Below are 26729 nucleotides of genomic sequence, written 5' to 3' on the forward strand. Positions count from 1 at the left end.
GCTTGGAAATCAGTCTAGATTTTGTTTGTTTGTTTGTTTTTTCCTCTGAATCCAAATATCCTTTTATTACATCAAGCTGCCCTTTGGGGCCAAACAGAATAAACAGAATATCTCTTCCAAGTGATAGTTCTTTTCAGAATAGAATATGGTGATCATGGCTTCTTTAACTTTTCTCCCAGACAAACATGCTCATTTTCTTTAATTGATCCTTGTAGAGCCTGGTTAATTGTTCCTTCTTTATTCTGCTCTTCTTCTTCCTGACATACTCTTGGAGGGCTCAAAGATTCAGTGACATCCATTAGACTTTGTGTTAAAGACGTGGAATTGTCTTTTTCATTGATCAAAAAAAAACTTAATTTATTATAACTTTATTATACACCTATGCTGTACAATTGTTGTTCAGTCATGTCTGAATCTTTAGTGACTATTTGGGCTTTTCTTGGCAAGAATACTGGAGTATGAAGTCCGGGTTAGCACCATAGATGCCTTAGAATCAGCCAGAGTCAGGATAAGTAAAAATCCTTGGTCTTTATTCTTGGTCTTTAGGGATAGAAATGAAGGGGATGGACACAAGCTCTCCACAACCTCCCTTCTCTTTGTCCACTACCAAAGTGACCCTGCCTGTCTTACTCCACCCCCTAATCCCTCCCAAAATTCTCTGTATACACCAAAAGATCAAGCCAGCACTGAATAGTGGGAAGGTCCATTTTCCAAGCATATGCTAATAGAGTATTGGCCAATGGGTAATTAGCCTTAAGTGCTCCATTGTCTGATTCCAGTGCACATATTCAGAGTTTCAGCCCTTTACACTGGAGGAGTTTGCACTATCCTTCTCTAGCTGAATTTACAGCAACTGAGGCAGACAGGATGAAGTGACTTGCCCACTCATTCACAGCTAGTTATTATCCAACGCCATATTTGTATTCAGAAAGATGAGTCTTCCTAACTTCAGGCTCAGAACTAAGACCCATAACAACATGTCAGACTCCTTGCTAGACACTGGAAATACAAGGACAAAAAAGTGAAAGGATCTGAGATCAATCCCATGTAGATATTGATTAAATATGTCCAAAATGAGTCCAAAATAAATGCCAGATGGTTTGGGAGAGTGGGCTTCATGCAGAAGGTGATGCTTTAGTTGAATCTTGAAGGAAGAAGGGAGATTTGGGGGGTGAAGTCTAAACATAGTAATTTTAGAAAATGTTTATGTTAATATGGTCTAGGGGCTAGGATTAGGGTCCAGCACATCCTCTACAACACTGATGGTAAATGTTAGCGGTGGAACCCAGATTGAAAGGCAAGATCTTCGAGTGACAAGGTAGTCAGTGAAGACTTCCTGAAGGATGGAGGGTATTAATGGAGGATAAGACTAGCAAGGAGTGGAGAATGAGCACTTATTCTGGACTAGGTAGTAGGGATATTAAAAGAAGCAAAAGCTAGTCCTTGTCCTCAAGGAGCTTACAATCTAATGGGAGAGGCTACGAGTAAACTAAATGTACAAATAGGCTGTATAAAGAATAAATAGGTTGGAACAAAAGGTTTGGCAATTGTCAATGCTGTAAAATTACCCATGCGTGTAATTTGTAAACAAAAAGTTATTTAAAAAAAAGAATAAATAGGAAACAAGAGACAAAAGGCAAGCATTTTGTTTTCAGAATACATGCAAAGATAATTTTCAACATTCATCCTTGCAAAACCTTGTGGTCCAAATTTTTCTCCCTCCCTTTCCCTGATCCCCTCCCCTAGACAGCAAATAATCCAAAATATATAAGGTTAAACAAGAAGGCACCAATCTTAAGAGCGTTGGGGAAGGCTTCCTGTAGAAAATGGAATTTTAATTGGGACTTAAAGGAAGTCAGGAGGTGGAGTGTTCCAGGCTGGGGGACATCCAGGGAAAATTGGGCAATGGAGGATCTTGATGGAGGAACAGCAATATTAAAAAAATGTTGGTGGTGAACAGGATCTTGGGGACCATGTCCTAGGCCACAGAAATAGTCAATAATGTAACTGGGATTTGAACCCAGGACCTCTATTTTTTCTATTATACTACCTTGTCCCCATGTTAGGGATATGGAGAAATGGAGGAGGCTTAGTGGGAACAGGATGCAACTATAGATAGGCAGAGTGGGACAAGATCTTAGAGAACCTCAAATGTCAAATTAAGAAATTGGGACTTAATCCAGCAGCCCTTGGGAGCTATGGGAAGCTGTTGGAGTGAGACGCTTCCCATCTCCACCACCCCAAGACCATTCTCCAGTGGCTGCCCTGCTCCCAGCTTGAGAAACACTGGTCTCCAAGGGAGGCAACCTCGTGTCATGGAAAGTCTCTGGGACTTAGGAGTCAAGAGGTTTGCATTTCAAATCCCAGCTCTGACAATGACTTGGCTAGCAAAGGGAGAAGGCTGAGCCGAATGATCTCTGAACCCCTCTGACTCTGATGTTCCAGGATTCCATGATCAGCCTGAGCCCTATCTCAGAAAATGGCCAGGGGGTTCTCCCTCCTTTACAGATGAGGGAACTGAGGTCTAAAGAAGAAATCTGTGACTTCCTTTGAAGGCACACAATTACACCAGGATCAAAGATCCTGGGTTCAAATTTGGCCTTTCTACAAGTTCCCTTAATTCTCTGAGCCCCATTTTCCTCATTTGTGACATAAAGGGGTTATACTAAGATGATCTCCATAATATTTTTTTTTAAATAACTGTTTGTTGATATAACCCATGCCAGGGTAATTTTTTACAGCATTATCCCTTACACTCACTTCTGTTCCGATTTTTCCCCTCCCTCCCTCAGATGGCAAGCAGTCCTTTACATGTTGAATAGGTTACAGTATATCCTGGATACAATATATATGTGCAGAACCGAACAGTTCTCTTGTTGCACAGGGAGAATTGAATTCAGAAGGTAGAAATAACCCGGGAAGAAAAACAAAAATGCAAGCAGTTTATATTCATCTCCCAGTGTTGTTTCTTTGGGTGTAGCTGCTTCTGCCCATCTTTTGATCTCCATAATCTTAAGGGCAGAAGGTTTGGGTCCAATAGCTTTCTCCTCCTATTCTTCCCCTGTTGGCTGATGCCTGGAAGGAAGGAAAGAAGGAAGGAAGAAAGGAAGGAAGGAAGGAAAGAAAGAAGGAAGGAGGGAAGGAAAGAGGGAAGGATGGAGGGAAAGAAGGAAGGAAGGAAGGAAGGAAAGAGGGAAGAAAGAAAGGAAGGAAGGAAAGAGGGAAAGAAGGAGGGAAGGAAGGAATATTGAAAGGTATGCTGGATGTGGAATCAGGAAGTTTGTGTGGAGTCTCAGCACTCTCCAGGCCTCAATTTGCCCGTTTTTGCTCAGACCCCTTTTACCTGTGGAAGGCCAAGGATCATGGATTCAGCTCTGCATGGTCTAGGCCTGAGGGAAGCAGTCATATGTGTGTGTTTGCTGAGTCACTTCTGAGAAATTTTAGATTAATTCAGCTTTTATTATCTTAGTAAAAACCCAGCCTCTTGGGTGTGTATTTGTACAGAAAATGTCTCCGTGTTCTAGGAAATATAGCCATTCCAGGGTAGGGCTCAACGCAGGCCCCAGGACAACATGCCGGGGCTGTATAGGAATGACACTGCCAATTTCTAGCAGGGCGTTTAGGCTCGCAGAGCTTTTTCTCACCATAGCCCTGTAAGGTGAGTGGTACAATGGAAAGGGCACTGGATCTGGATTGCAATCCCAGCTCTCTTCTTCCAAGAGTCCTTGGATGATCCTGAACAAGTCACTCCTTTCTAGGCCACAGTTTCCTCATCTAATAACATGAGAGTTTTAAATAATGGTCCTAGAAAATTGATAGTGAAATAGATCTATTTCCTGTTGGCAGAGAGGTGGGGGGATACTTCAGCAGAATGGTGTATACATTGTCAGATGAAGTCACTGTATTGAGCCATCACTCAACTGTGCCAGGAAAAGCTAGACTCTGTGAGAAGTGCCACAGTCCAGCAGATCACTCCTGTTAATTTTATAGGGAGAAGAGGCTGAGACACTTTTTCCAGAAGTGACTGAGATATAAAAGGAGACAGCTGGGCAAGGGCACGCCCCAAATAACTCATATTGGCTTAGGAAAAGCCACTTGTTAAATTTTCGATTTGATTTTTTTCACCTTGAAATTGATACACAAAATCAGGTCTTATTTTATTATCTTGTTGTTTGTCTATACTTTACAAATGTAGTGGAGAAAATGTTTAAAATGTTCATTAAACTTAAAAGTTTATCTTTAAAACCTAAAAACTTAAATTTTTTAACTTTTAAACTTAAAAGTGGGTCCTCCCCACCCCAGAGTCGGTGGTTAAACATTTACCAGCAGACCCCTAAGGCTTAGAATATTTCCAACTTCTATTTCAGCTTTAAATCCTAAGAACCTTTGAGAGAGAATTATTGTCCCCATTTTACAGATGAAGAAACTAAGGTTCAGAGTAGAGGAAAAGCGTGTTACATTTGGAATCAAAGGACCTGAAACAGCTCTGCAGTATTGCAATAGCTGTGTGACCTGAGGCAAATTTCTTCCATTCCCTCCGTCTCAGTTTTGTCATCTGTAAAATGAATGGGCTAGATTAGATATAAAGGATCGTTCCAGCTTTAAATCGCTGATCTCAAGTGAATTTTCCTGTGTTACATAGCTTGTCATTGGAAAGATTATCGTGAAAATGAATAATGAAATAATCATGGATGTTATTATTAACAAGAATTATTTAATTATGAAGCAGTTCTATAGTTGCTTATTAGTAGAAAGATTATTGCTAATAGTGATAATAGCCATAATACCTAGATAGCATCTGTAGAAAGCATTATTTATTATGCACATTAGAGCAAAAATATTTGTATCTCACGCTGCAGTTTAACAATGCACCTTCCAGGTATTAAATCTTCATTTGAACTCACAGCTGCCCTGTGGGGGCCGGTGCTGTTATAGTCATACAGCTGGTGAGTGTCCCGGGTGGGAGATGAACAAAGCCAGTAGCGTTTGCCATAGCCCTCCACGCCTTGTCTGACTCCAAGTCCACTTCTTATGATGGGATCCTGCCAAGGGATGGCCCAAAGCCGGAAGTGCCCCAGATGGGAAATATTTCAGAGCAGGAAATGGCCAGATCCAATGGAGCCCTTTCTTTTGCAGAGACTGCTGTGAACATTGGGTTTGCCTGCCGACTCTTATCTGATGATATGGAGATTCTGGAGGAAAAGGAAATCTAGTAAGGAAGTGGGGCAGGGAGGGGAGAGTGATGGGAGCAAATGATCTTGGGCAACAAAGAATGGCCAGCCAGGGGAGAGGGGCACTGCCAGGGTGGGCACTACCAGGGCGGGCACTGGCAGGGTGCCACTAATGACAAGAAAGTCCTTCCTCCTGGGTGGAGGGGAATTTTACATCTGCCAAATGCTTTCACACCTTGGATCCAACTGTCACTCCTTGGAGGTAGTCAGGACAGGTGCTATTAGGCTTCAGGGGCCCTTTCTACTCTGTTCTTAAAATCCTATAATTCAATTTTAAATCTTGATTCTGCAGAGAAGGAAGACTAAAGAATAGTAGGCCTGAGGAGGTTAAGTGATTTGTCCAGTCATACAGGAAGAAGCAATGACCAGCCTCAAGGCTGCTTTTGTTGAACTCCCTGACTTCTCAACAGATGTATTTTAAATAGAGATCATAGAATGCCTGGGCTGAGAGGGACCCTAGAACCTAGAGACTGTTAGAACTGGAATGTCCAAGCTGGAAGGGGCTTAGAACAGAGAGTGTCATTACTCGGAGGGCTTAGAACACAGAAGGTCACAGCTGGAAGGGAAATTAGAAGAAAATGTCAGAGCTGAAAAAAAGGACTTAGAAGCCAGGATGTCAGAGCTGGGAGGACCCTTAGAACCCAGGATATCAGAGAAGGGGGGACCCTTAGAACATAGAATATTGGGACTGGGAGGGCCTTTATAACCCAGGATGTCAGGGCTGAGGGGCCCTTAGAACATAGAATATTGGGGCTGGGAGGGCTTTTATAACCCAGGATGTCAGGACTGGGGGGCCCTTAGAACATAGAATGTTGGGGCTGGGAGGACTACCTTAGAGACAATTTTTTACTCCAATCTCTCATTTTACAGCAGAGAAATGTGACCATCCAATGAACAATGGGCTTCCCCAGAATTTTGAGGCCATGATATTTTTGGGTGGGAAGGGGCTGTAGTTGTGTCTGGGCCTCTGATGCTGGCTGTATCTGGTACTGTCTGGGATGATTCAGTCCCATTTGCCTGGTGAGGAAGGGAGTTCAATCTGTCCCTGCAGTGGAATGCTTGAGGCATATTGGGAGAGCAACAACAACCTGAGAGGTGCCCAAGACTCTGGTCCAAGGCTCCCGAAACAACAGAGCAAGATGGCCCTGGTGGTCACTGGAGACTTCTTGGTAAGTGTCAATCCCCATTTCCCATCATGAAAGATTCTGGGAATAGGAAGTCCAAGGGACCATCCATTCCCTGCTTTAAAGCCCTCAAGCTATAGCAGAGAAACCTGGGGCAAAGAGCACTTAGCAATGAACAAAATGGCATGTGAGACAGCGGAAGGAAGCCCTGGGTTCAAATTTTGCCTTTGCCTTACTACCCACAGACCTTTTAGTGAAATGCTTGGGCTCTCAAGCCTCAGTTTCCTTATCTGTAAAATGAGGAGCTTCTTTGGATTTCTACTAGATCTATGATCCTATATGTCTCCATAGTTATATGTAATTTTTAAAGTTAATTTTCTTTTTTTATTAAAGCTTTCATTTTCAAAACACATGCATGATTACTTTTCCAACACTGATCCTTGAAAAACTCTGTGTTCCAAATTTTCCCCTCCAAATTTAGAACCGCACAACTGTCCGAGTTTATTGGGTGTCCGGGAGTGGGCAAGTACAGACTGGGAGGGCAGATACTCTCCTCCACCCCGTCTTCCTTTGTACACAATATGAGTAGCATGGGACAGTGTGAGTCCTCAGTGCCGGGACTTGTTCCACCGGCCCCTCTATCCGGGAGGAGCCATTTCGCGTCTGTCCTGCGTAGGACTCCGGGGCCCAGAGCGGGCAGCTGGCTGGACCAAAGCCGGCTGGTGATGGCAGGCGCCCCCTCTCTCGGCTCCCTCCAGGACAAGCTGCTGCTCCGGGCCGGGGAGGAGCAGCCCCAGACCACTAGGAAGCACAGCTGGCTGGCTCGCCTGGTCAGGCCCAGGGGGGTCCAGCACTCCCAGGAGGACCCGGCGAGCCGGCGCGAGCGAGCCTTCGTGGACCTGGCCTCCCAGTGCCAGGCTGTCATCTGCTGCCGGGTGACCCCCAAGCAGAAGGCCCTTATCGTCCAGCTGGTCAAGAAGTACCAGCGAGTGATCACGCTGGCCATCGGGGATGGCGCCAATGACGTCAACATGATCAAGAGTGAGCGGCCGGACGGTCGGGGAGCTTTGGAATGGTGGGGGAGGGGGTCAAGGGCAGCCGCTGAGCCTTGAGGAGCCCTGGGGCCTGCAGTCCCAGGTGGGGCTTTCAGTGGGGAGACTGAGTGCAGGTGGTCTTTGCATCCTTGCTGTGAAGTTGGAAGAGGGAAGAGAGGGAAGAGATGGTTGCTACCAGTGGTCCCGGGTTCCAGCCGGGGCTCAAGGTGGAGGAGACTCTAGCTATTGCCTAGGGCACCTCATGGATGAGGACCTGAGTTTGAATACTCCCTGGGCATTTTTACTCCTTATATGACTCTGGACAAGTCACTTAACCTGTATGCCTCATTTTCCTCATCTGATTAATCTGTGAAATGGGGATAACGGCATCTCACTTCTAGGGTTGTTGTAAAGATCAAATCAGGTGACATAATATAGGCAAACCTTCAGGAATGGTATAGAGGCTAGTGAACGCTGATGCTGCTGATGGGCAGGGGTCGGCTGGCCCGAGCAAAGCTGGTTTGTGAGTAGCTGGCAGAGCTAGAGAGATGGATGCACGAGTTTTAGGTGAGAGGAGGAGGAGGTCCTGGGGAAGGGGGAGAGGAGTGGGGACTCCAGCTGTGGTCATTGGGGTGGGTCTCCCCCCCCTTCCCCGCTGATGCTTTTTCTGTATCGGACAGCGGCTGACATCGGGGTGGGGATCAGTGGGCAGGAGGGCATGCAAGCGGTCCAGTGCAGCGACTACGCCCTGGCCCAGTTCTGCTACCTGCAGCGGCTGCTTCTGGTGCACGGCCGCTGGTCTTACCTGCGCATTTCCAAGTTTCTCCGCTACTTTTTCTACAAGACCTTTGCCAGCATGATGGTCCAGATCTGGTTCGCTTTCTACAGCGGCTTCTCGGCTCAGGTGCATGGGGGGATGGGAGGCAACCCTGTGGGTCATCTTTCCTGCTCTCTTCCTACTCTCCCCCCCCCCCATTTCTTCCTCCCCTGCCCTGGGATTTTAGTTCTCCACCCAGAAGGCGAGCTCAGGCATCCAGTATCTTGAGGAACATCTAGTACGTGAAGTTTCAGTGATGCGCTAGTCCCTCCCTCCCATTTTATAGAGGGGACGATAAAGTCCCTGAGAGAGAAACTGTTTGACTTAAGGCAACAAATAGCTGGAGCCGCTAGCTCTGAATCTGTTCCCTTCTCTAGCAGCTTCACCCCTGTATCCCTGTCCTCTCAGACAACCCAGAAGGGCTGGGGAGAAGCCGCTTCACCTTGGATCTAACAGAGAAGAACCCGTGACTTAGTTCCTTAGGACACCATGCTCAGGTCCTGGAAAACAGAAGTGGCCAGAGTCGGGACAGTCCCAGCCCTTGTAGATCCCACGCCCCAGCAGTGTCTCTACCCCTTTCTTCTCCCTTCTCTCTTATTGCTTTCATTTCCTTTTTTTTATCCCCTCCTCTCCCCCTCCCCCTCCCAGACAATTGGGCTTAAGTGACTTGCCCAGGGTCACCCAGCCAGGAAGTGTTAAGTGCCTGAGGCCGGATTTGAACTCATGTCCTCCTGACTTCAGGGCCAGTTCTCTGTCCACTTTTTCCATCCTCTCTTTCTCCATCTCCCCTCTCTATAATGTTTGCCATTATTCTATAATTTTTAATAACAAGACAGGTTCCCCATCCCCACCTTCTTTGTCTTTTGTAAGTGAACTAAATAGTCCTTCAGATATCCAGTCCCCCCTCCTCCTGCTTTCAGCATCTCTTCTAAGTGCTTTAATTATTCTTGATTTTAGGTCAAGGAGTCTTTTAGAACCTTTTTTTAACTTTCAAAGTATACTTCTGTTGTGGTGTGACCATGCCAACTTAAGTTGGCCAAGTTAAGGAGAACTGAAAGCGACCAATGGGATCATGACTGTCATTTCACAAATGAGACAGAGTTCCAGAAAAAAAAATTTGACCTGGCTGAGGGTCATCCAGGTTGCAAACAGGAGAGCCAGAATTCGAACTTGTGTCTTTGAATGGCTGTTCTTCCCTGTGTACCATGATAACCTTCCTCAACTCCTCTATCATTTCCTTCATGTGTTTACTCCATTCATGTGAATGTTGTGATTTAAGAATTAATTTTTAATTTTCCCTAATAGTACTTTGTTTCCAAATATATGTAAAGATAGTTTTCAACATTCATTTTTGTAAGATTTTGTGATCCAAGTTTTCTCCTCCCTCCCTTACCTCCCCCTTCCCCAAGATAGCAAGTAATGTGATTAAACATGTGTGATCTTTTTAAACATATTTCCATATTTGTCATGTTAGGCAAAAAAAAAAAAAAAAAAATAGACCAAAAGGGAAAAAATCCTACTCTAGTGATCTCTTTTCTTGGTGAGAAGCAGCTGTGCATCATTTGAAAGCTGGATGCAAAGTCTATCATCAGCAAAACTGGATGTGTTCCTTTGAAGCTATTTACTATCCTTCCCGCCCCCTCCAGTTACATTTACATTTTTTTTAACTTTTGAGTTTTAGATTTTCTCCCTTACCCCTAACCCCAGCCTTCATTAAGAAACCACATGTGAAATTATACAAAACATTTCTATAAAAGTCATGTTGTGAAAGAAAACATAGACTTCTTATCCTAATTTTAAAAATTCTCAAGAAAAATAAAGTTAAAAGGTGGGGCAGGGAGAGACAGATAGACAGAGTGAGGAAGAAGGAGAGGGGAAGAGGAAGAGGGAGAAAGGAACAGGGAGAGGGAGAGAGGGAGAGGAGGGACAAGAAGAGGGAGAGGGAGAGTGCTTCAATCTGTATTCAGATACAGTTTCTCCTCTGGGTCTGAATAGGATTTTTCATCATAAGTCCTTCAGAGTAGTTCTGGATCATTGTACTGCTGAGAATAGCAAAGTCCTTTACAATTGACCATCCCAGAGCATTGCTATTACTTTGTATACAGCACATTTCACTTTGCTTGAGCTTATGGAGGACTTTCCAGGTTTTTTCTGAGAGCATCCTGCTCATCATTTCCCAGAGAACAATAATATTCCATAAACATCTACACTCTTGATAAGGACTCTTTCTCTTTTAAGCTTGCTCAGATCAATTCATAAGATCATAGATTTAGAGCTGAGCATGATCTCGGAGGTCATTAAGTTCAATCTATTTAATAGAAGTGGACACTGATGCCCTAGGGGTAAGGTAACATACCCAAAATTACATAGGTGATTAAGTGGCAGAATTAGGATTGGAACTCAGATCCTTTTCCATTACATCACACTATTACTTTGGGATAACTTTCATTGTTAGGAAGAATTTCTCTTATACCAATTCCTGCTTACATTGCCCTTTGGGGATAAAGTTTAGTTATTGTTGTTCAGTTGGATTTGACTCTTCATACTGGAGTGGTTTGCTGTTTCCTTCTCCATCTCATTCTACAGATGGGGAAATTGGAGCGGGTTTAAGTGGCTTGCCTATCACACAGCTGGTATCTGAGGTCAGATTTCAATTCATAAAAATGAGTCTTCCTGATTCCAAGCCCAGCACTCTCTCCACAGTGCCATCTACTTGCCCCAAACTATAAATAGTCCTTTAAATATTTGAAAACAGCCATCTTGTACATCCTTCCCATTTCTCCATCCAGCTCTTCTAGCTAAACATACTCATTTTCTTTTTAAAGAAATTTATTTCTTTTCAATTGTTTTGAGTTCCAAATTCTCTCTCCCTCTTTAGCCCCTTCTCTTTCCACTGAGAAGGCAAGTTTTATGACATTATTCTTATTTCCTTTAACTGTGTCTTATAGGGCTTGGTCTTCAGTGCCTTTTCCAATTTTGGCGTTCTTTTGGACCTGTTCACCTTTATCAATGTCCTTTTTAAAATTTGGCACCCAGAACTAAGCAGCATAAATACTTAGGACAGAGTATCATATCCAGAATGAAAGATGTGATACTTTTTTTTCTGAACTTTCTGACTTCCTGGACTTACATTCTTTCATCTGGACTCCATGCCTCTCAGTGTATCTTAGGGCCACAAAGCTTATTTGATTGCCTTAGCACACCATTCATTCATTCATCCCTAACATTCATTCATCACTAACATCCCTAGACTTACCCTCAAGTGATCTGTTCAGCATGACTCTCTTATCATATATTTGTGATATGGCCATTCAGGACCCAAGACTGGGATTTTATTAGATCTTGACCCATTGTTCTGATCTGTTAAAACTTGTTTGGATCCAGACTCTGACACTGATCATGATAGCAACCCCTCCCAGTTTTGTGTCACCTCCAAACTTAAAAAGCATTCTATTTTTTCTTTTATCCAAGTCATTGCTAAAATTGAATAGGATGGGACCAAGAATAATTTCTTATGTTGGCTGCTCATTCTAAGAGACAGTTTTCCTCCAGTTTGACACTGACACATTAAATATCATTTTGGAGCTCTGGTCTAAGTCCTAAATATATTATCAATTAGCCCAGCTTGTCCAAAAAGAGATCATGAAAAAAATCCCTTAATTCTTTCCTGAAATCCAAGGATCCAGAGGCTTTTTCTGATGTACCAGCACCAGAACAACAAGGAGTTTTTTCTTCCATGATTCGCTCTTGATGAGCCTATGCTGGATCATGATGGTTGCTTCCTTTTTCAAGTGTTCAAAAATCATCCCTTTAATAACACATTCTAGAATCTTTCCAAGAACTTATATATCTTCCTCTACTTTGGTGAATTGTTCTTCAAGCTGTCTTTAGAACCAACCTTTGAAGTTATAAAGATGTAAGATAAAATGAGAAACATTTTTATCTGTAATCAACTGTGTCTTCAACCAAGATCTTATCCTTAGATAGCTGCCCATTAGGACATTCCTTTTCTAATCTGATCCATTTGCAAAGCAAATTTAGAAGCAAAGTACATAGCTCTAGGATTCTAAGTCAGCTTGGAGTAAAAATTTGGAGGCTTTTGTTTTTTTTAGCATAAATAAGACTTGTCAATTTAAGCAAAAAGAATAACATCAGTTGCTACTGGCTTTCTATTCATGAATGTCAACTCTCAGCAGAATGAACAATTTGGAATATGTTTAAGTGTTTATTAAATATTTTTATATTGCGTATATTGAATATATTTAATGATACCCCCCCCACCTCCTTTTCCCTTCTTCCCTCCTCCATCTTTTCTCTTTGACTTCTCTGCTTGTTCCTTGTTGTGCTAACTTTCTTTCTCCTTCTGCAGCCACTATATGAGGGTTGGTTCCTGGCTCTCTACAATATCTTCTATACAGCTTATCCTGTGCTCTCCATGGGTCTTCTAGAACAGGTAAACCCTTCTCACTCCAGACACTCTCCTCTCTACCCTTAGGGTCTCAGGGGATCCATGGAAAAGGGATGGATATTAGCAAGAAGATTCCACATGGGTTTTCTGCTTAAAGTTAGTGTCAGGGGTAAAAGGAGTCCCAGACAAATCAGCCCAATTCCAGCACAATGTAAAGTGATAGGGAGGGTGGTCCCCAATTGTTCTTTACCAGAGTTGCTGCTGCTGTCTTAGCCTATTTCTAGGAGTTAACCTTTTGTAAGTTGCTACTAAACAGATCCTTCGATGTCCAACATTCATGGGTCCTAGTCCTGGAGGGGGGCTCCATCTAGTACTGAGAATAAAAAGCTTCTTCACCTCCCTTTCCAAGGACATGAGTGCTAAGAAGTGCTTGGAGTTCCCTGAGCTCTACAGTGTGGGGCAGAAGGACCAACTTTTCAACTACTGGGTCTTCTTTGTGGCCCTGGCCCACGGCACTGCCACATCACTGGTGAATTTCTATGTGGCTCTGTGGGCCTTTGATGACATAGCGGGGCCTGGAGGCATCTGTGATTATCAGTCCTTTGCTATCACTGTGGCCACATCTGCCCTACTCTCGGTCATTGCTGAGGTGAGCCCTTCTCTCTGCTTTATTGGGGGTGGTATCTCAAAGTAGCTCACCAGATCTCCATCTTGCTCACAATTCCAACCCTCAATCCTGGTCCCACTTTCTCCACAGAATTTGGGAATTGGAAGAGCTTTAGTGGTCATGTAATCCAACCACCCCACTATAAAATTTTTAACAAGTGTTAAGTCTCACAGGTCAGGGAAGGACACAGTTATACTCTCCCCTTCCTTATCATGTATGTTCCTCAGAGGTGTCCTCTTCTCTCTACATCCATCCATCCATCCATGCATTCATCTAGCCATCCATCCATCCATCCATCCAATAGCTGTTGAGCCTGGATGGTATTTACAGACATTGTGCTAAATGCTAGAGATTTAGTTTAGATTCTACTTTTAAGTATCTTACAGTCTAAGGGGGAAGGGGAGATACATATACAAATAAATCTGATCCAAAGGAGTGGCAAGATCATTCAAGAGGACAGAACCAAGCAAGTTGCTACAGTAAATTTGAAAGAGACAAAGATCATTTTTTTATCAATGATTTGGGAAAAGGGATATATGACACTTTTACAAATTTGTTTCAACCTTAAATGTTAGCAGAGGAAGCTAACACAATGGATAATAAAGTCAGGATCCAGTAAGATCTTGAGAGACTAGATCTAATTTTTTTTTTTTCCAGATCTAATGTAATTAAATTCAGGAGGAATAAATGAAAAAATTTTAGGTTCAAAAAAGCAACTCTAGCCCTAAATCTTGGTTCAGGGCCTTTTTACCTGGAGTAGAGAGGACTCAAGGAGTACAAGAGAATTGTTTTTAGTATCTGAAGGACAAGTCACATGGAAGAGCAATTAGATTGGTTTGGTTTGGTCCCAGATGACAGGAGGAGAAGCAAGGGGTACAAATTGCAAAGAAGTAGATTTAGACAGACATTAGAACCATCTAAAAGATGCCTTGATAGTATTGCAGGTCTTCAAGCAAAAGATCTCTTGGCAGGTTTTGTAGTATTGGAGAGAGGTATTTTTTTAGGGGGGGAAGACTGCCTAGATTGTCTAATTTTCATCTGGAGAATTCAGAAGTGGTGACATCTGGGGAAACTTTGGGCATTGGAGTTAGATCTTGAAGGAAAGGAAGGTATTCATTAGAAGGAAATGGAGGAGAGAATGGAGAGTATTTCGGTTGTGAGGGATGGTGAAAGCAAAATCAAGGAAGCAGGAGAGGGCAGGAGGAAAATGGAGGATTGAGAGTTAGCTCCTGATTAGTGTCAACAATGAATCCCCTGAAGTAGCTGAATTGTTTGAATTTGCACCACATATTTCCATGAGATGGAACCAAATACCATATTTTGTGTAATTATAACTTTAAATAGTGAAAATTTTTACGTGTGCAACCACTTCAGAGGATCCATTTAATTGGGCTGGAACCAAGATTATATGAAGGGGGCGTAGTTTCTATATTACTTGAAAGGTAGCAAAAAACCTGATCAAAGAAAGCAGGAACAGGTTGATAGTCCCAGTTCCCTCAGCGGTTCCTCTTTGGAATGGAAGCCCCTCTCCACCTCCTCCCCAGGCTAGAGAACCCCATATCTGCTGAAATACAGAGGGCTAAAAAAATTCTTACCCTTGTTTTGCAAAGACTCTGTCAGTCTGCTAGATACTATATAAGCCACATGCACAGGAGATTGTTTCTCCAAGGCTATTCTAAGACCCCCAAGGATTAATGGCTTCTTCTCCCGTCAGATTGCCATGCAAATCAAGTTCTGGACCATCCTGTCCATCGTGGCAGTTTCTTCCAGTGTGGTCCTCTACTGTTTGATGTCTTTCCTCACTCAGAACTTCACTGCCTTCCGAGTGGCCCCCACCGTTTTCCGATTTCCTTGTAAGAGCTGTTCCACTGTCCCTCACTAAGGTCTTGACCTGGGGGGGGGGGGAGGGGAAGGGGAAGAGATTCCTAGGTACCTATTGCTCAGAGGTCGAGTACCAAGATCAAGAAGAGAGGAGTCTCTTTCCTCTTCTTTCCTTCTATTTCTCCTTCCCACCCCACCCCCCCCTTTGTTTTTGTCTTCTCTTTCTCTTTCTGGGTATCTTTCTCCCTCTCTTTTTCTGTGAGTCTGTCTCTTCCCTTTCCTTTTTCAGTCTATCTCTTCCTCCTTTATCTCTTTTCTCTTCCTTCCTATCTCTTTCTGGGTGTTTTTCTCCCTCTATCTTTCTTCTGTGTGTCTCCTTTTCTTTTTCAATCTCTCTCCCTCCTTCATCTCTTCTTTTTCTTTCTTCTTCCTTTTTTATTTATCTTCCTCTTTTTCCTCCCTCTTTCATTTTTCTTCCTCCCCCTCTATTCTCCCATTGTCTTTCCTTGTCTCTCTCCCTTTCTTCTATTTTCTCTCTTCTTCTTCCTCTTTTATCTCTCTTCCTTCCTCTTTCATTTTTCTTCCTCCCTCTCTATTTTTCCACCATTATCTTTCCTTCTCTCTCCCTTTCTTATTTTTTCTTTCTTCTTCCTCTTCTAAGTCCCTTCCTCTTTTGTTTTTCTTTCCCCCTCTATTTCTTCTTCCATTATCTTTCCTTGTCTTTCTCCCTTTCTTTTTTCTCCTTTTTCTTCCTCTTTTATTTCACTTCCTTCCTCTTTTTCCTTTCTCTTTCATTTTTCCTCTTCTCCTCCATTTCTTCTCCTATTATCTTGTTTCTCTCCCTTTCTTCTTCTTTTTTCTCTCTTCTTCTTTCCTGTCTCCCTCTCTTCTTCCCCTTTCTTTCTTCATTCTTCCTTTTTGCCTCTTTTCCCTTCCCTTCCTTTCTAGTGACCTCTTTCTCCTGGGATGGGATGGGGAGGGGAGGAAGGCGAGAGGAAGAGATGAGTTGGAATGTAGAATGATTTCCCCCTCCCTTTAAGAGAAACATCCTCAGGGCCAAGGGCCAGATTGTCCCCTCTTGAAACTCAGTTTTTGGCACTGACTTGGGCTCGTTTTTTTCTGTCCCCTAGATGCCAACCAAAATGCCCTGACAGAACCATATATCCTGCTGGTGGTACTGCTGACTGTGGTCATAAACACCATGCCCTCCCTGGCTGTCCGTCTCCTGTGCCACATCACTGCTGAGCCTGAACCTGGGGTAAATTAGTCACCCATAGTGATTCCAAAATAAGCAGAGAATTTTTTTTCTCATTGTGGATAATTCTCCCCATTTTGGGGGGAGTGAGAGAATAACTGAGAACCTAAGAGTAAAGAGGCTCCCCTTCCCCCATACACACACCTTCTTGGATTTCTAACTTTCCAAAGCATTTTCCCAGATATTATCTAGTTGAATCTTCCAAATCATGTTACTAAATCCTAGCTGGGATAGTTATTAGTTGTTTGGCTTTGGTTGTCTTAAGCCATGTAACTTTGTTGGCCTGTGAGCTCAGTGCTCCAGGGATTATTTTTGTAGACAGATAATCTGAGGTAGAGAAAGCAATATACTGGGTCATATAGTTGGTATCAGGGGAGGATCAGAACTTGGGTATATTCTTCCTCAGTCTAAGTTTCCTTTACTACTCTACTCACCTAACTCATCCTTCTCATCCTTCCTGGGAAACTGGGAGGACTTGGGTGGGTGGGAGGCTCTTTCTGGAAATGAGACTGGTGGCTTCTGGTCCTAAGGCATGGATGAACAAGGTCCCTTATTCATCAAAAGCATCCTTGCCTCTCTTTCTAATGAATTCCTTGGCCCCTGCTCCCCTTGTACTTCCAAGCCCCTGCTTCCTCTGTGCTTCCCAGCTTCTGAGAGCTTCTCATTTTCCTCCGGCATAGAAATCTTACCAAGACACTCGAGTGAAAGTCAGCACAGTGGAACTCAAGAGCCACTTCCAGAGGAACTCGGTCCGCCGCTCTAGCTATGCCTTCTCCCACAAGGAGGGCTACGCCGATCTCATCGTTCGGGGAGCCAGCATTTGTGGCAAGACCCCTCAAGAACCCCACCCCAAACAGGACCCCTCACCTCACCCACGGACAAACATAAAAGTCAAAGAATCACCCTGACACCCATTCTGCTCCCCTCGTGTTTTATATAAGACTTTTCAGCCTACCAACTCTGGGATGCTTTTAAGAATCCCCCATTCAAAAAAAAAGGTTTTGGGGGGGATGGCCCCACCACAAAACTACTGCTTTATTGCTCTTAATACAACAGTGACCTCTCTTGGCAACATGGGGAATGGCAAGAAGGTGAAAGAATACCTCGAAGCCTAAAGGGGGAAGAGGGTACAGTCCTACAAAAGCCTCTTTTTGTGGCCTACCCTCGGTCTAGCCCCTGTCTCCAGTGCCAGTTCGATGGTTGCCAAGATGACTGGCTTTGGCCAAAGCCCCATTTCATAACTTCTCTCGGACGTGGGAGCAGGGAGGGATTTTCCACTTCCCTCTGGTTTAAACTTTATCTCACTTTTGTACCTGGTAGTCTCCTTTGGAGGAGTGGGATGGGTCCCCTTGCTCCATTTACCTTTGTCCTTAGGGGATCTATGGCAGACTGCTATCCAGATAGAAGAGAATCCTGAAGATCAGGGAGGAACCAGGAATGCTGCCCATATGGCCTTTTTTTAGGAGGGTAGCAGGCTACTCCAACATAAAGTAAGAATTAAGTGTTGGAAAAACACTTAAGCATTTCCAGTTGCAGATGAGGAAACAGACTCCAGAAGTCAAAAGAGCTTTATTCAGACACACAACTGCAAGGAGAATTCAGATCTTTCAGGATTTGAGGGAGTCTTTTGCTATAGTACTCTTCCCTCATAGTATAGGAAAAGAGCCTTGGCTTTGGGAGGGGTCTGGATTATAGTTCCTACTTCGGCCACCTGAGGACCCTGTTACTTCCCTTCCCTCAGTTTCCTTATCTGGAAATTGAGAAGTTTGCAGCAAATGGCTTCTGAGGGTCCCCTTCCTGCCCAAAGTTGATGCTGTTATGACATAGCAGAATGACCCCTCTCTCTGTCCAAGCTCTTGAATACCACAGAATTTGGACCCGGAAAGGATTTGGGGGTGGTTATCTTAGTCCACTTCATTTTTCCTATGGGGAAGCTGACGCGCAGAAAGAAACAACGAATTAGTGTCAGAGTTAGAATTTTAATCCAGATCATCAGACGCCAAAACCATGCGACCTTTTCTCTCAGTGACAGAGTCTACTGAAATTGGATATGTCAGCCTACGAGGCCCTACTCCTTGCCTCAATCCTGATCACCATGGGAGGCTCTCAGGACTTTACTGGACAGCTGCCTTTTCTCCTCAACTCCCTTCTTAGTGCCACATACCTACCTGGAAAAGCCCTAGAAGGCCAGGGCTTGGGTGTCCTCAGGTTCAGGGCCCCAGGGATGGAGGGTCTTTAAGCTGGAGATTAAAGTACAATGCGGCAAATGTCAAACAGCAGCTAGTGATTCTTTGGGCTCAAGGAATGGGGGACTCACCAAGGAAGAATTGAACCTAGTGTGAGAGACTACCTCTCCTGCCATGGGAACCCGAAGAAGTGACCTCTGGGACCTAGGACCATGGAGAACAAAACTCTCTCATTTCCCCTGGGGGTGGGATGGAGAGATCATTAGAGTCAGATGAATGGAAAGGAATCCCACTGAAGGCAATGTCATTCTTGGTGCTCCATCAGGGCCTTGGCTAAGAAATGCTGGCTGGTTTATAAATCCCTTCTTCACAGGAGCCCTGTGAGATGGGAAGCCAGAACATTATTATCCTCATTATACAAGAGAGGCAATGGGCTCAGACAGTTGAAGTGACAACCTGGCTTATTGGTGGCCAGATTTGGACACCAAATCTCTTAAGTCCACAGAGCTTTCCGTTAGACTCCAGGGACATTTCTAAGTACAGCTCACTTCTAACCTTCTAGCTAGTTATTATTATTATTTTGTCAAGAGGTACATTTATTTATGAGAAGAGGTTACAGACAAAATTAAAAGGTAAAATAGGTACCAGGAGTGGTAAATATGAAATAAATTTGGGAGAGCAATAGGGTTAGCAAAGGCATTTGGAAGAATCCATTAAAATAATATGCCATGAGATGTAAGTACACCATGGACTGGCAAGGGAAATCTATAGAGAAGTGTAACAGACTGACTAGAGTTAGCTATAATTAGGAGAAAGATGCAATTAAAGGGAAGCCTCTCTAAAGAGGGAAAGAGCACTTCATATCAGGATTAGTCCTAAAAAGGACTTAGCAACGATCTTCATCAAAGCACATCTTTTATAGGGGACATATAACCTTGCCTCTCAGCTAGTCATGTCTGATGCTAGCTCGAGAAGAGCTCTCCCCTTTTCATGTTGAGTCCATCCCATCCTGATCACCTCCCCTGGAGGAGAAAGCCCCCCTCAGGCTCCTTCCATTTGGGGGCTTCTCTGTTTTCATTCAGGGATGGGGGATACCTCTTCCTCACCTTATCCAACCTAGCCAACATCCAGACACCAGGGTGAGTGACTAGAAAATAATTTATTGAAGAAAACAGAAATGACAAAACCCAACAGAGCAGTGAACAGCAAAAATGAACCCACCGAGGACAGTTGTTTGTGTTTTTTTTTCTTTTTAAAAAAATTTAAGCCTGTCACCCAGGGTTGGGGAAAGAGGGACCTAGTTTTCTTCTCTAGAAATGGGGCTGGCTCCATGTTTCTCCCCAGCTCCATCTGCTGTCCCTCCCTTGTCACAGGATCCAGAGCTGTCAGGGTTGTCAGAGGCCAGCTAGCCCAGCACCCTATTAGACTGATGAAGTCACTTGCCTGAGGTCATGTAGGTAGTATGTGGTAGAGCAGGAATCCTAAACCCAATATCCACTGACTCCAAATGAGAAGCCCCTGCCCCTGGGCTCCTTCTGACATAGCTGGGATTCCAGTTTCCAGGAATAAAAATTTACCCACATTCCCCTGGTGGAGTTAGGGTCTGAGTGAACTAAGATTATCTGGGAGGGTGGACAGCTCTGATTCCAAAGGCTAATCCTTCCCTCAGAAATGGGAACCAAAAGGAGTTGGGGGAGGTGGTGGCTCAAAGATAGGGTTTCCCTGGGAAAGGGTGAAGGCCCATCCAGCCTCCCCAGGGCCTGATCCCTGCCCCCCCCCCAATTTGTGCTTTGCTGGGTTACTAGCTTGGCTGCCTTCCATCCAGCTATTTAGTCTGGAAATGACTCAGGAGAAGGACAGAGCTGATAACCTGATTCCCAGCCATTGGTCTGGAGTTTTGAGAGATTGGACCTAGTACTGTACTGTTCACAAGACTCAAGTTTGAATCCTGGCTCAAACATTAACTGTTCGGCCTAGGGCAACCAACCTCTCTAGGGCTGTTTCCTCATTTTCTAAAATGAGCAGGTCTCTCTTAACTGACACCTATCTATGTTCCCTCACTTTAGGCTAAGGTGGGTTATCCCAAGGAACATAGATTTAGAGCTAGCAGAGGACTCTTAAAGATCTTTTGCCTCTCCTGCTTTACAGATGAGGAAACTGAGGTTCAAGAAGGGGAAGAATCTTGGCAAAGGTCAGATAGCTCTTAAATAGCAGAGTTGATCTTTGGGCCAGGGCAGAAGGGCTTTGAACCTGAAAGCCATTTCCTATTCTGACGGGAATGCCCTGAACACTCAGCCTCTCATTTCATACCTCCCTGGGATGGGTATCACTAAGAGTTACTTCCACTCTCTTCTGGGTCCTGGCCCTGCCAGCCTCTTTGTCTTCCCTGGATGTTCTCCATGGTGTCCTGGAGGTTGGCAGCAATAACCCTCACCCTGTTTTTTTCTCTTTCTCTGCCCACCTGGCACTTAACATACCCAAAGCTTCTGAGAACTTGGCCCTCTCTCCCTAGAAACTGGGTACTTTGCAATCAGCCCTCAATGAATTACCCAGCTCAAAGGGTTTCCCCTAATCCCTAAAGCCTTCTTTGGGGACTAAGAACTCTCTCTCTCTGAAAAAGGATACTAAGATTGTCATAACCAGTAGGAAAAATCTTTGCTTTCTGGCTGGTTAAGAGCCACAGGCACATGGAGAACTGGGGGGTCCAAAGGTAGACAGGTTGAGGATAGTGAGAAGCAATGCTGTCTCCATCCCCAGAGAAGTCCTTCCTTTCCTATTGGAGAGGGGGCTCATGTCCTGGAAGTTGTGCTGTGAACTCATGAACCATTCCTTCCCCTAGGGAAGGTGACTATGCAAAGACTCAAGATTTGTTTTCAGAAAGGCCTTTCACAAGGCTTTTCCCCCTTTCTCTCCCTTTTTTACAAGAGATCATCTTAAGGATTGCTTCCATTCCAACCCTACATTTATATGCACTTAGTCCCCACTGATGGGGTTCTCTTGTTTTTTTAATTCATCATCCCTAAAATCCTGAATGAAGTTGATCTCCAGGGCTGGATTAAGGGAAGTGGGGAGAAGAAATGAGCCTCAAAGGAAAAAGGCTTGGAGAGCAGAAGCTAGAGGGAAGGTCTTCGAGCTCCCTAGGCCCCATCCTATTAAATGCAGCCAGAATTTCCTAAGCATTCCTGTAGATTAGATATCCCTAGAGAGCAGCTTCCAGTTCTGTGATCTCTCTACATAGTGGGAGTGCCAGAAGGGTCCTGTTGCCTCAGAAAGGGACTGCTTTGTCTCTGGCCTGAGATGAAGGGGAGGAGGGAGCACCTCCAGTTGCCCTTGGAAAGAGAAGTTCTGGTCATCTCTTGAGAAACTCCAAGGAGGGCAGAGAGCAAGATCAGGATGAGCTGGGTGGCCCCGAGCATTGGGGAAGGTGACAATAGATCACTCCCATCCAGTGGGATGATTATCCCTCTGCTCACTGAGGCCCAGATTCCTTGGAATTCCTTACTCGAAGGAAGGCCTCTTAGGCCACTGTCAGAACCAAGAAAAGCCTAAAAGGTCCTTTGATCTACCTCTTTGCCTTGCCCCCTCCACATACAACAACCTTGATAAATAGGCCTCCGATTCCATCAGAGACCTGCCATGATGAAACACCTACTTCCTCCTGAGGCAGCCCATTCTTATTCTGGGATAGTTCCTTCTGCACTTCTGGGCCTTTAGGATAGCACCCAACTCATTCATTTTAAAGGAAGGAACTAAATTACATAAAGCGGTTTAGTGATTGACTCACAACCATAATGTGGGATTAGCACCCAGCGCTGCACAAAGCTGCCCCAGAACAGACCAAGAAGGTACTGATGAGAAAAGCCTAATGAAGACAAGATTTTCTTACTGAAAGTCAGACTTGGCCAGGGCTGGATACTGATTTGTGAAATCTTGTTTTTCTTGATTCAATTATAGGGAACAAAATTGGGTTTTAGAAGGTGAAAAAGTGGGCATTTTCTCCAAATCTCTGAGGGAGGCTGGGGGCAGAAGACCCTTCTCAATGGCTATATTACTTTGGGAGAATCACGTCACCTTTTCAGCTACATTTCTCTATCAACTGAAAATCACCTAAGAATTTGGATAGGAAAAAAATTGCTGTGAAGGACATAAAGTGCAGAAAGAATGTGATGGGCTGCCTGAATCTGGGCAAAGCTGTCTCAGGCTGATGCGGGAAGTGCCTTAGGAACCACTTTTTTTCTATCCCAGATGGAACTGAATATTGTTCCTAGAATGTGACTTTTGGGAGCTGGGAAGAGATGGAAAACCAAATCCTGGAACTGGGTAATGAAGGAGGGAGCTCTTAGAATTCCTCAAGATCCCGGCTCAGACCCGGGGACGTATCTACTTGAAACCGGGAGGGGAAGGGGGGGGGGGAGCAAGACATAGTAGCCCCTGGAGATGTCTTCCAGACTGAGGGGACTGGTAGTCAGGAAGAAGACAAGGGGAACTTTTGAGACTGTCTGGTTAATCTCCACCTCAATTTTATGGGTAAAGAAAATGAAGCTGAGTTTTAGGGAAAATGACTCACCTAACGTCACACAGTAAGTCATTAGTAGAACTAAGTCTGCTGGTCTCTTTTCCCACACTCTAGTGTCTCAGATCCATTGGGCCAATTTCATCCCCTTGAGCAATGGGCCAGGCTGAGCCTGGATATCCCTGATGAAAAAGAGGGAATAACTTGCTCCCAATAAAGGTCACATTCTAACTTTTCCATCTCTCCACACCTCCATCCCAGGGCAAAGTTTTGAAGGAAGGGGTGGGATGAGGTGGAACATCCCAAATAACAGGAACGAAGAGTAATCATGAAGAGATCTTGCTGGGCTGGAGATGACTCCAGCTGTGGCTACCCTCCTCTCATTCCTGGGTGACAGGACTCCAATTATCTGATTGTCTCTCTCCTTGGAACAAGACACTTGTGAATTGATAATAAAGCGAAAAAACCAACCACAGTCCAACAGGTAAAGTAGTAAATACATACATACAAATGACCCAACTCAGACCTGGTTCTCAAGTCCAAAGTGTGGAGACTTCCATGGGGGCACAGTGCCATGGCTGCAGCTGAGGCAGGGAGGTGGATGAAATGGCTTGATCTTGACCTGATCATCCCCACCCCACCTCCCACTCCTCTCCAGAGACTCTTCCTTCTCCCCAGCTTGCCTTCTGTCCTTCCTGGCCACTTCATCCACTTCCCTGGTTGTTATGACAACCATATTTGATAAGACAGGGAAAAGGAAAAAAAAAGAAAATGGGAGGAAAACCATACATCAACTTGCTTGCAATCATGTAACTTGGGAAACACGGTCCATGATGGATCCAGGGTGAAACAGAATTGGAATCTCTGTTGGTTGAGCTTGGACTTGGAACCTCCATGGAAGGAACACGTAATCGGCACCTCTGTGGAATGGGAACCTCTGTTGGATGGAACAGGCATTGGAGCTTGGAACCTCCGTGGAAGGAACATGAACTTGGAGCTTCCGAAGATGGGACACCAAATGGGAACCTCCATAGAACCAGACCCTCTGCTGACGGAACATTATTGTTCCCTCAACCCCCCCTCCCCCCACCCTCCCCACCCGCACAATTTTATTACATTAGTTTCAAGAAAGCGTACATTGGTCATGCATAAATCAAATTTCCATTTTGTCTTTTTTTCTTTTTTTTCTTAAATTACATTTGAACACAGAACACTTAGAATAGTAATAAATACTCTCAAAAGACGTGACTCAGAAAAAAAGTAACACATCAGAAAACAAAAAGATACTTTCTTTCTCTCTTGCTTTCTCTCTCTCTCTCTCTTTTAAAGGACTTGTTTAAATACGAAATCTGTAAACTCCTTCTGTCCTTTCTCTCTTGCTTTCTCTTGATCAATCTCTCTCTCTCTCTCTCTCATTCATTCTCTCTCTCTCTCTCTCACTCTCTCTCTCTCTTTCTCTCTCTTCATTTTCAATTAACCAGCTTACGCTCTGTTAACATTCAATATGTCTCCCACCTAACTCTTCAAAGAAATAAGAACATGCCATCTGCAAAATTATAATTTAACAGTATAAAGCTTCAGGTCACATATTCCAAAAACTAGCTAAGTAATTTTTTTTTATCACATAAACTATACATTAAATATTTTGAGGTATTTCAGAGAAAATTGTCAAAGGCTTGGAGGAGCTGTGCTGGACTTCTTTTTTCCCTTGTGTGGAGAATGTCTTTGGTATCTCACAAACCATTTGGGTATTGGGAAGAAGGAAGAAGTAGTATTTAGGGAGGCAGAAGAAGAAATTGGTCTTTTGAAGAATACAGAGTAGGACATCAGGGAGGATTCTGGATCCGAAGGTGATCAAATCCATAGGTATAATATTATTAATGGAATTAAGGACATGGAATTAGGAATAAAGAAGAAAGGGAAGATCTATATAGGTCTTGTGCTAGTGGGGTCTGGCCCAAATAGTAAAAACTGAAGAGTGAAACTGAATATAAAGTGACCAGTGTCCTTCAATTTCACTGCCTCCCTTAAATAAAGAGAAAAGACTTCCTCAAAACACACAAAATGTCGGGAAAAGTAGACCCAGTTTAATTACTGGATAGCCTGACCATGCTGGCTCAGGGATCTAGCTAATATAACCTAATTTCTTTTCATTTTAATTGAATGTTTAGTACCATAGTAAGTTTTGGACACAGAGTATCAGAGCTGGAATCATCTAGACCAATATTCTCATTTTACAGAAATGAAATGCAGAGAGGGAAATGATTTGCCCAATATTATACTATTTGAAAAATAAGAGGCTGAGGGAAGAACTACATTTAAGAAACTAGTATCTCTTTCTGGCTTAGATTTTGGCCAAAAAAGCTGAAGGAGGCAGGGAAGAGAGAGCAGAGGGGCCTAGAGGATAAATTTATCCTCTGAATAATTAAAATTTAGGATACATGTGTTTAAGGGATCCATATAATACCACTTAACTGTTTTAAAAATGTTTTCCCTAAACATTTCCATTTTGAATTTCCTATTTGATTATTCTAATCTCACAACATAACAGAATATGTTAACTCATTTTATAGAATACAAGGTATTTTCAATGAGGCTCAGAAAAATTAAGCAAGTTGCCCATGTCACACAGCAGAGGGCTTATCTCCACTAAACTAATCCTAGGGGTCATTAAACCTCAGGGATGCCCATTAGCTAAAAGGGATGGGGAAAGTAGGTTGTGAAGGACAAAATGGAACTATGAAGGGGAAAATGGTTTGGGCTTGGGTACCTGGCCCTTGGGGATGGAGGTTGGAAGGAATGAGATCCAGAATCCAGTTTATAGGGTAGGGAGATTTGGACTGATTGATTGGCTGGTGGCAAGGGAAGGGATGAGAAGGGAGAAATTTTGTTTTCTGTCCCAACACCCAAAGGTTCATCTCTCAAATCCGCTTGCTTAAAAAGCTGAGGTAACAGTGAATCGATTAGGATGAAAAAACACAGACGTCAAGAATTGGCCACACACACACCTTTGGTACAAGAAGGCACTCAATCAAACATGCTTCTCATCTCTCTCTCTCTCTCTCTCTCTCTCTCTCTCTCTCTCTCTCTCTCTCTCTCTCTCTCTCTCTCTCTCTCTCTCTCTCTCTCTCTCTCTCTCTCTCTCTCACATTCTCTCTGGGAATAGGGGCCCTAAGGGCAAAACAGGACCCCAGGAAGGGGGTATAGATGCATCTGTTACAAAGGCAGAGGGAAATAGGTCTATCCAGCACAGCTCCTTCGAGGGGAACAAAATCTTTGGTATCAGACGTGATTTCTCCAATCACAGAAGTGAGAACGCAGTGAGGTAGCCTTAACCTTGGGGAGTAAGGGGAAAAGGAAGGGGGCACAGGGCAGGAGGATCTCATTAGAAATGTCTTTTGCATTCTCAGGGAGTTTGGGGCTGGGGCACCCCCTCCCTGGGTCTGGAAAGGGGGGTGGGGGAAACATAGGGTTGGGGGGAGTCTCTTTCTGGCCTCAAAGCCCTTGAACCCGTAGAGGTGATGCTGGCCACCAGAGCGCAGCTTTGTCGCCACCACAAGACAAGATCATATTTGGGGAGGGGGGGGGGGCGGTGCAGAGAAGGAGAGAGAACAGCTCAAAGTGGATTGAGTAGCTTTTCCCTCCATTTCAACCCCTTCTCTCCCACCTTTCC

At 44.1% G+C, this 26729-nt stretch overlaps 2 protein-coding genes across 2 annotated transcripts in view; one reads left to right on the forward strand and one right to left on the reverse strand.

Moving 5' to 3' along the window:
* The window catches only part of ATP8B3 (ATPase phospholipid transporting 8B3), a 96898-nt gene extending 78267 nt beyond the window's left edge, over window positions 1-18631 (forward strand). Inside the window, exons 20-28 of the mRNA XM_051972268.1 lie at window positions 5137-5212; window positions 6283-6400; window positions 7114-7396; window positions 8070-8293; window positions 12576-12659; window positions 13024-13263; window positions 14996-15134; window positions 16233-16360; window positions 17038-18631. Coding sequence (XP_051828228.1) covers window positions 5137-5212; window positions 6283-6400; window positions 7114-7396; window positions 8070-8293; window positions 12576-12659; window positions 13024-13263; window positions 14996-15134; window positions 16233-16360; window positions 17038-17265 — 1520 coding nt within the window. The 3' untranslated portion in view covers window positions 17266-18631. The remainder of the gene's footprint in view (window positions 1-5136; window positions 5213-6282; window positions 6401-7113; window positions 7397-8069; window positions 8294-12575; window positions 12660-13023; window positions 13264-14995; window positions 15135-16232; window positions 16361-17037) is intronic.
* Window positions 18632-19683: 1052 nt separating this feature from the next.
* ONECUT3 (one cut homeobox 3) overlaps window positions 19684-26729 on the reverse strand; it is a 56089-nt gene continuing 49043 nt past the window's right edge. Inside the window, exon 4 of the mRNA XM_051972269.1 lies at window positions 19684-23993. The gene's annotated coding sequence lies outside the window, so the exon portion shown is untranslated. The remainder of the gene's footprint in view (window positions 23994-26729) is intronic.

The sequence above is a fragment of the Antechinus flavipes genome, chromosome 1, assembly GCF_016432865.1.
Source record: "Antechinus flavipes isolate AdamAnt ecotype Samford, QLD, Australia chromosome 1, AdamAnt_v2, whole genome shotgun sequence".
NCBI lineage: Eukaryota > Metazoa > Chordata > Mammalia > Dasyuromorphia > Dasyuridae > Antechinus > Antechinus flavipes.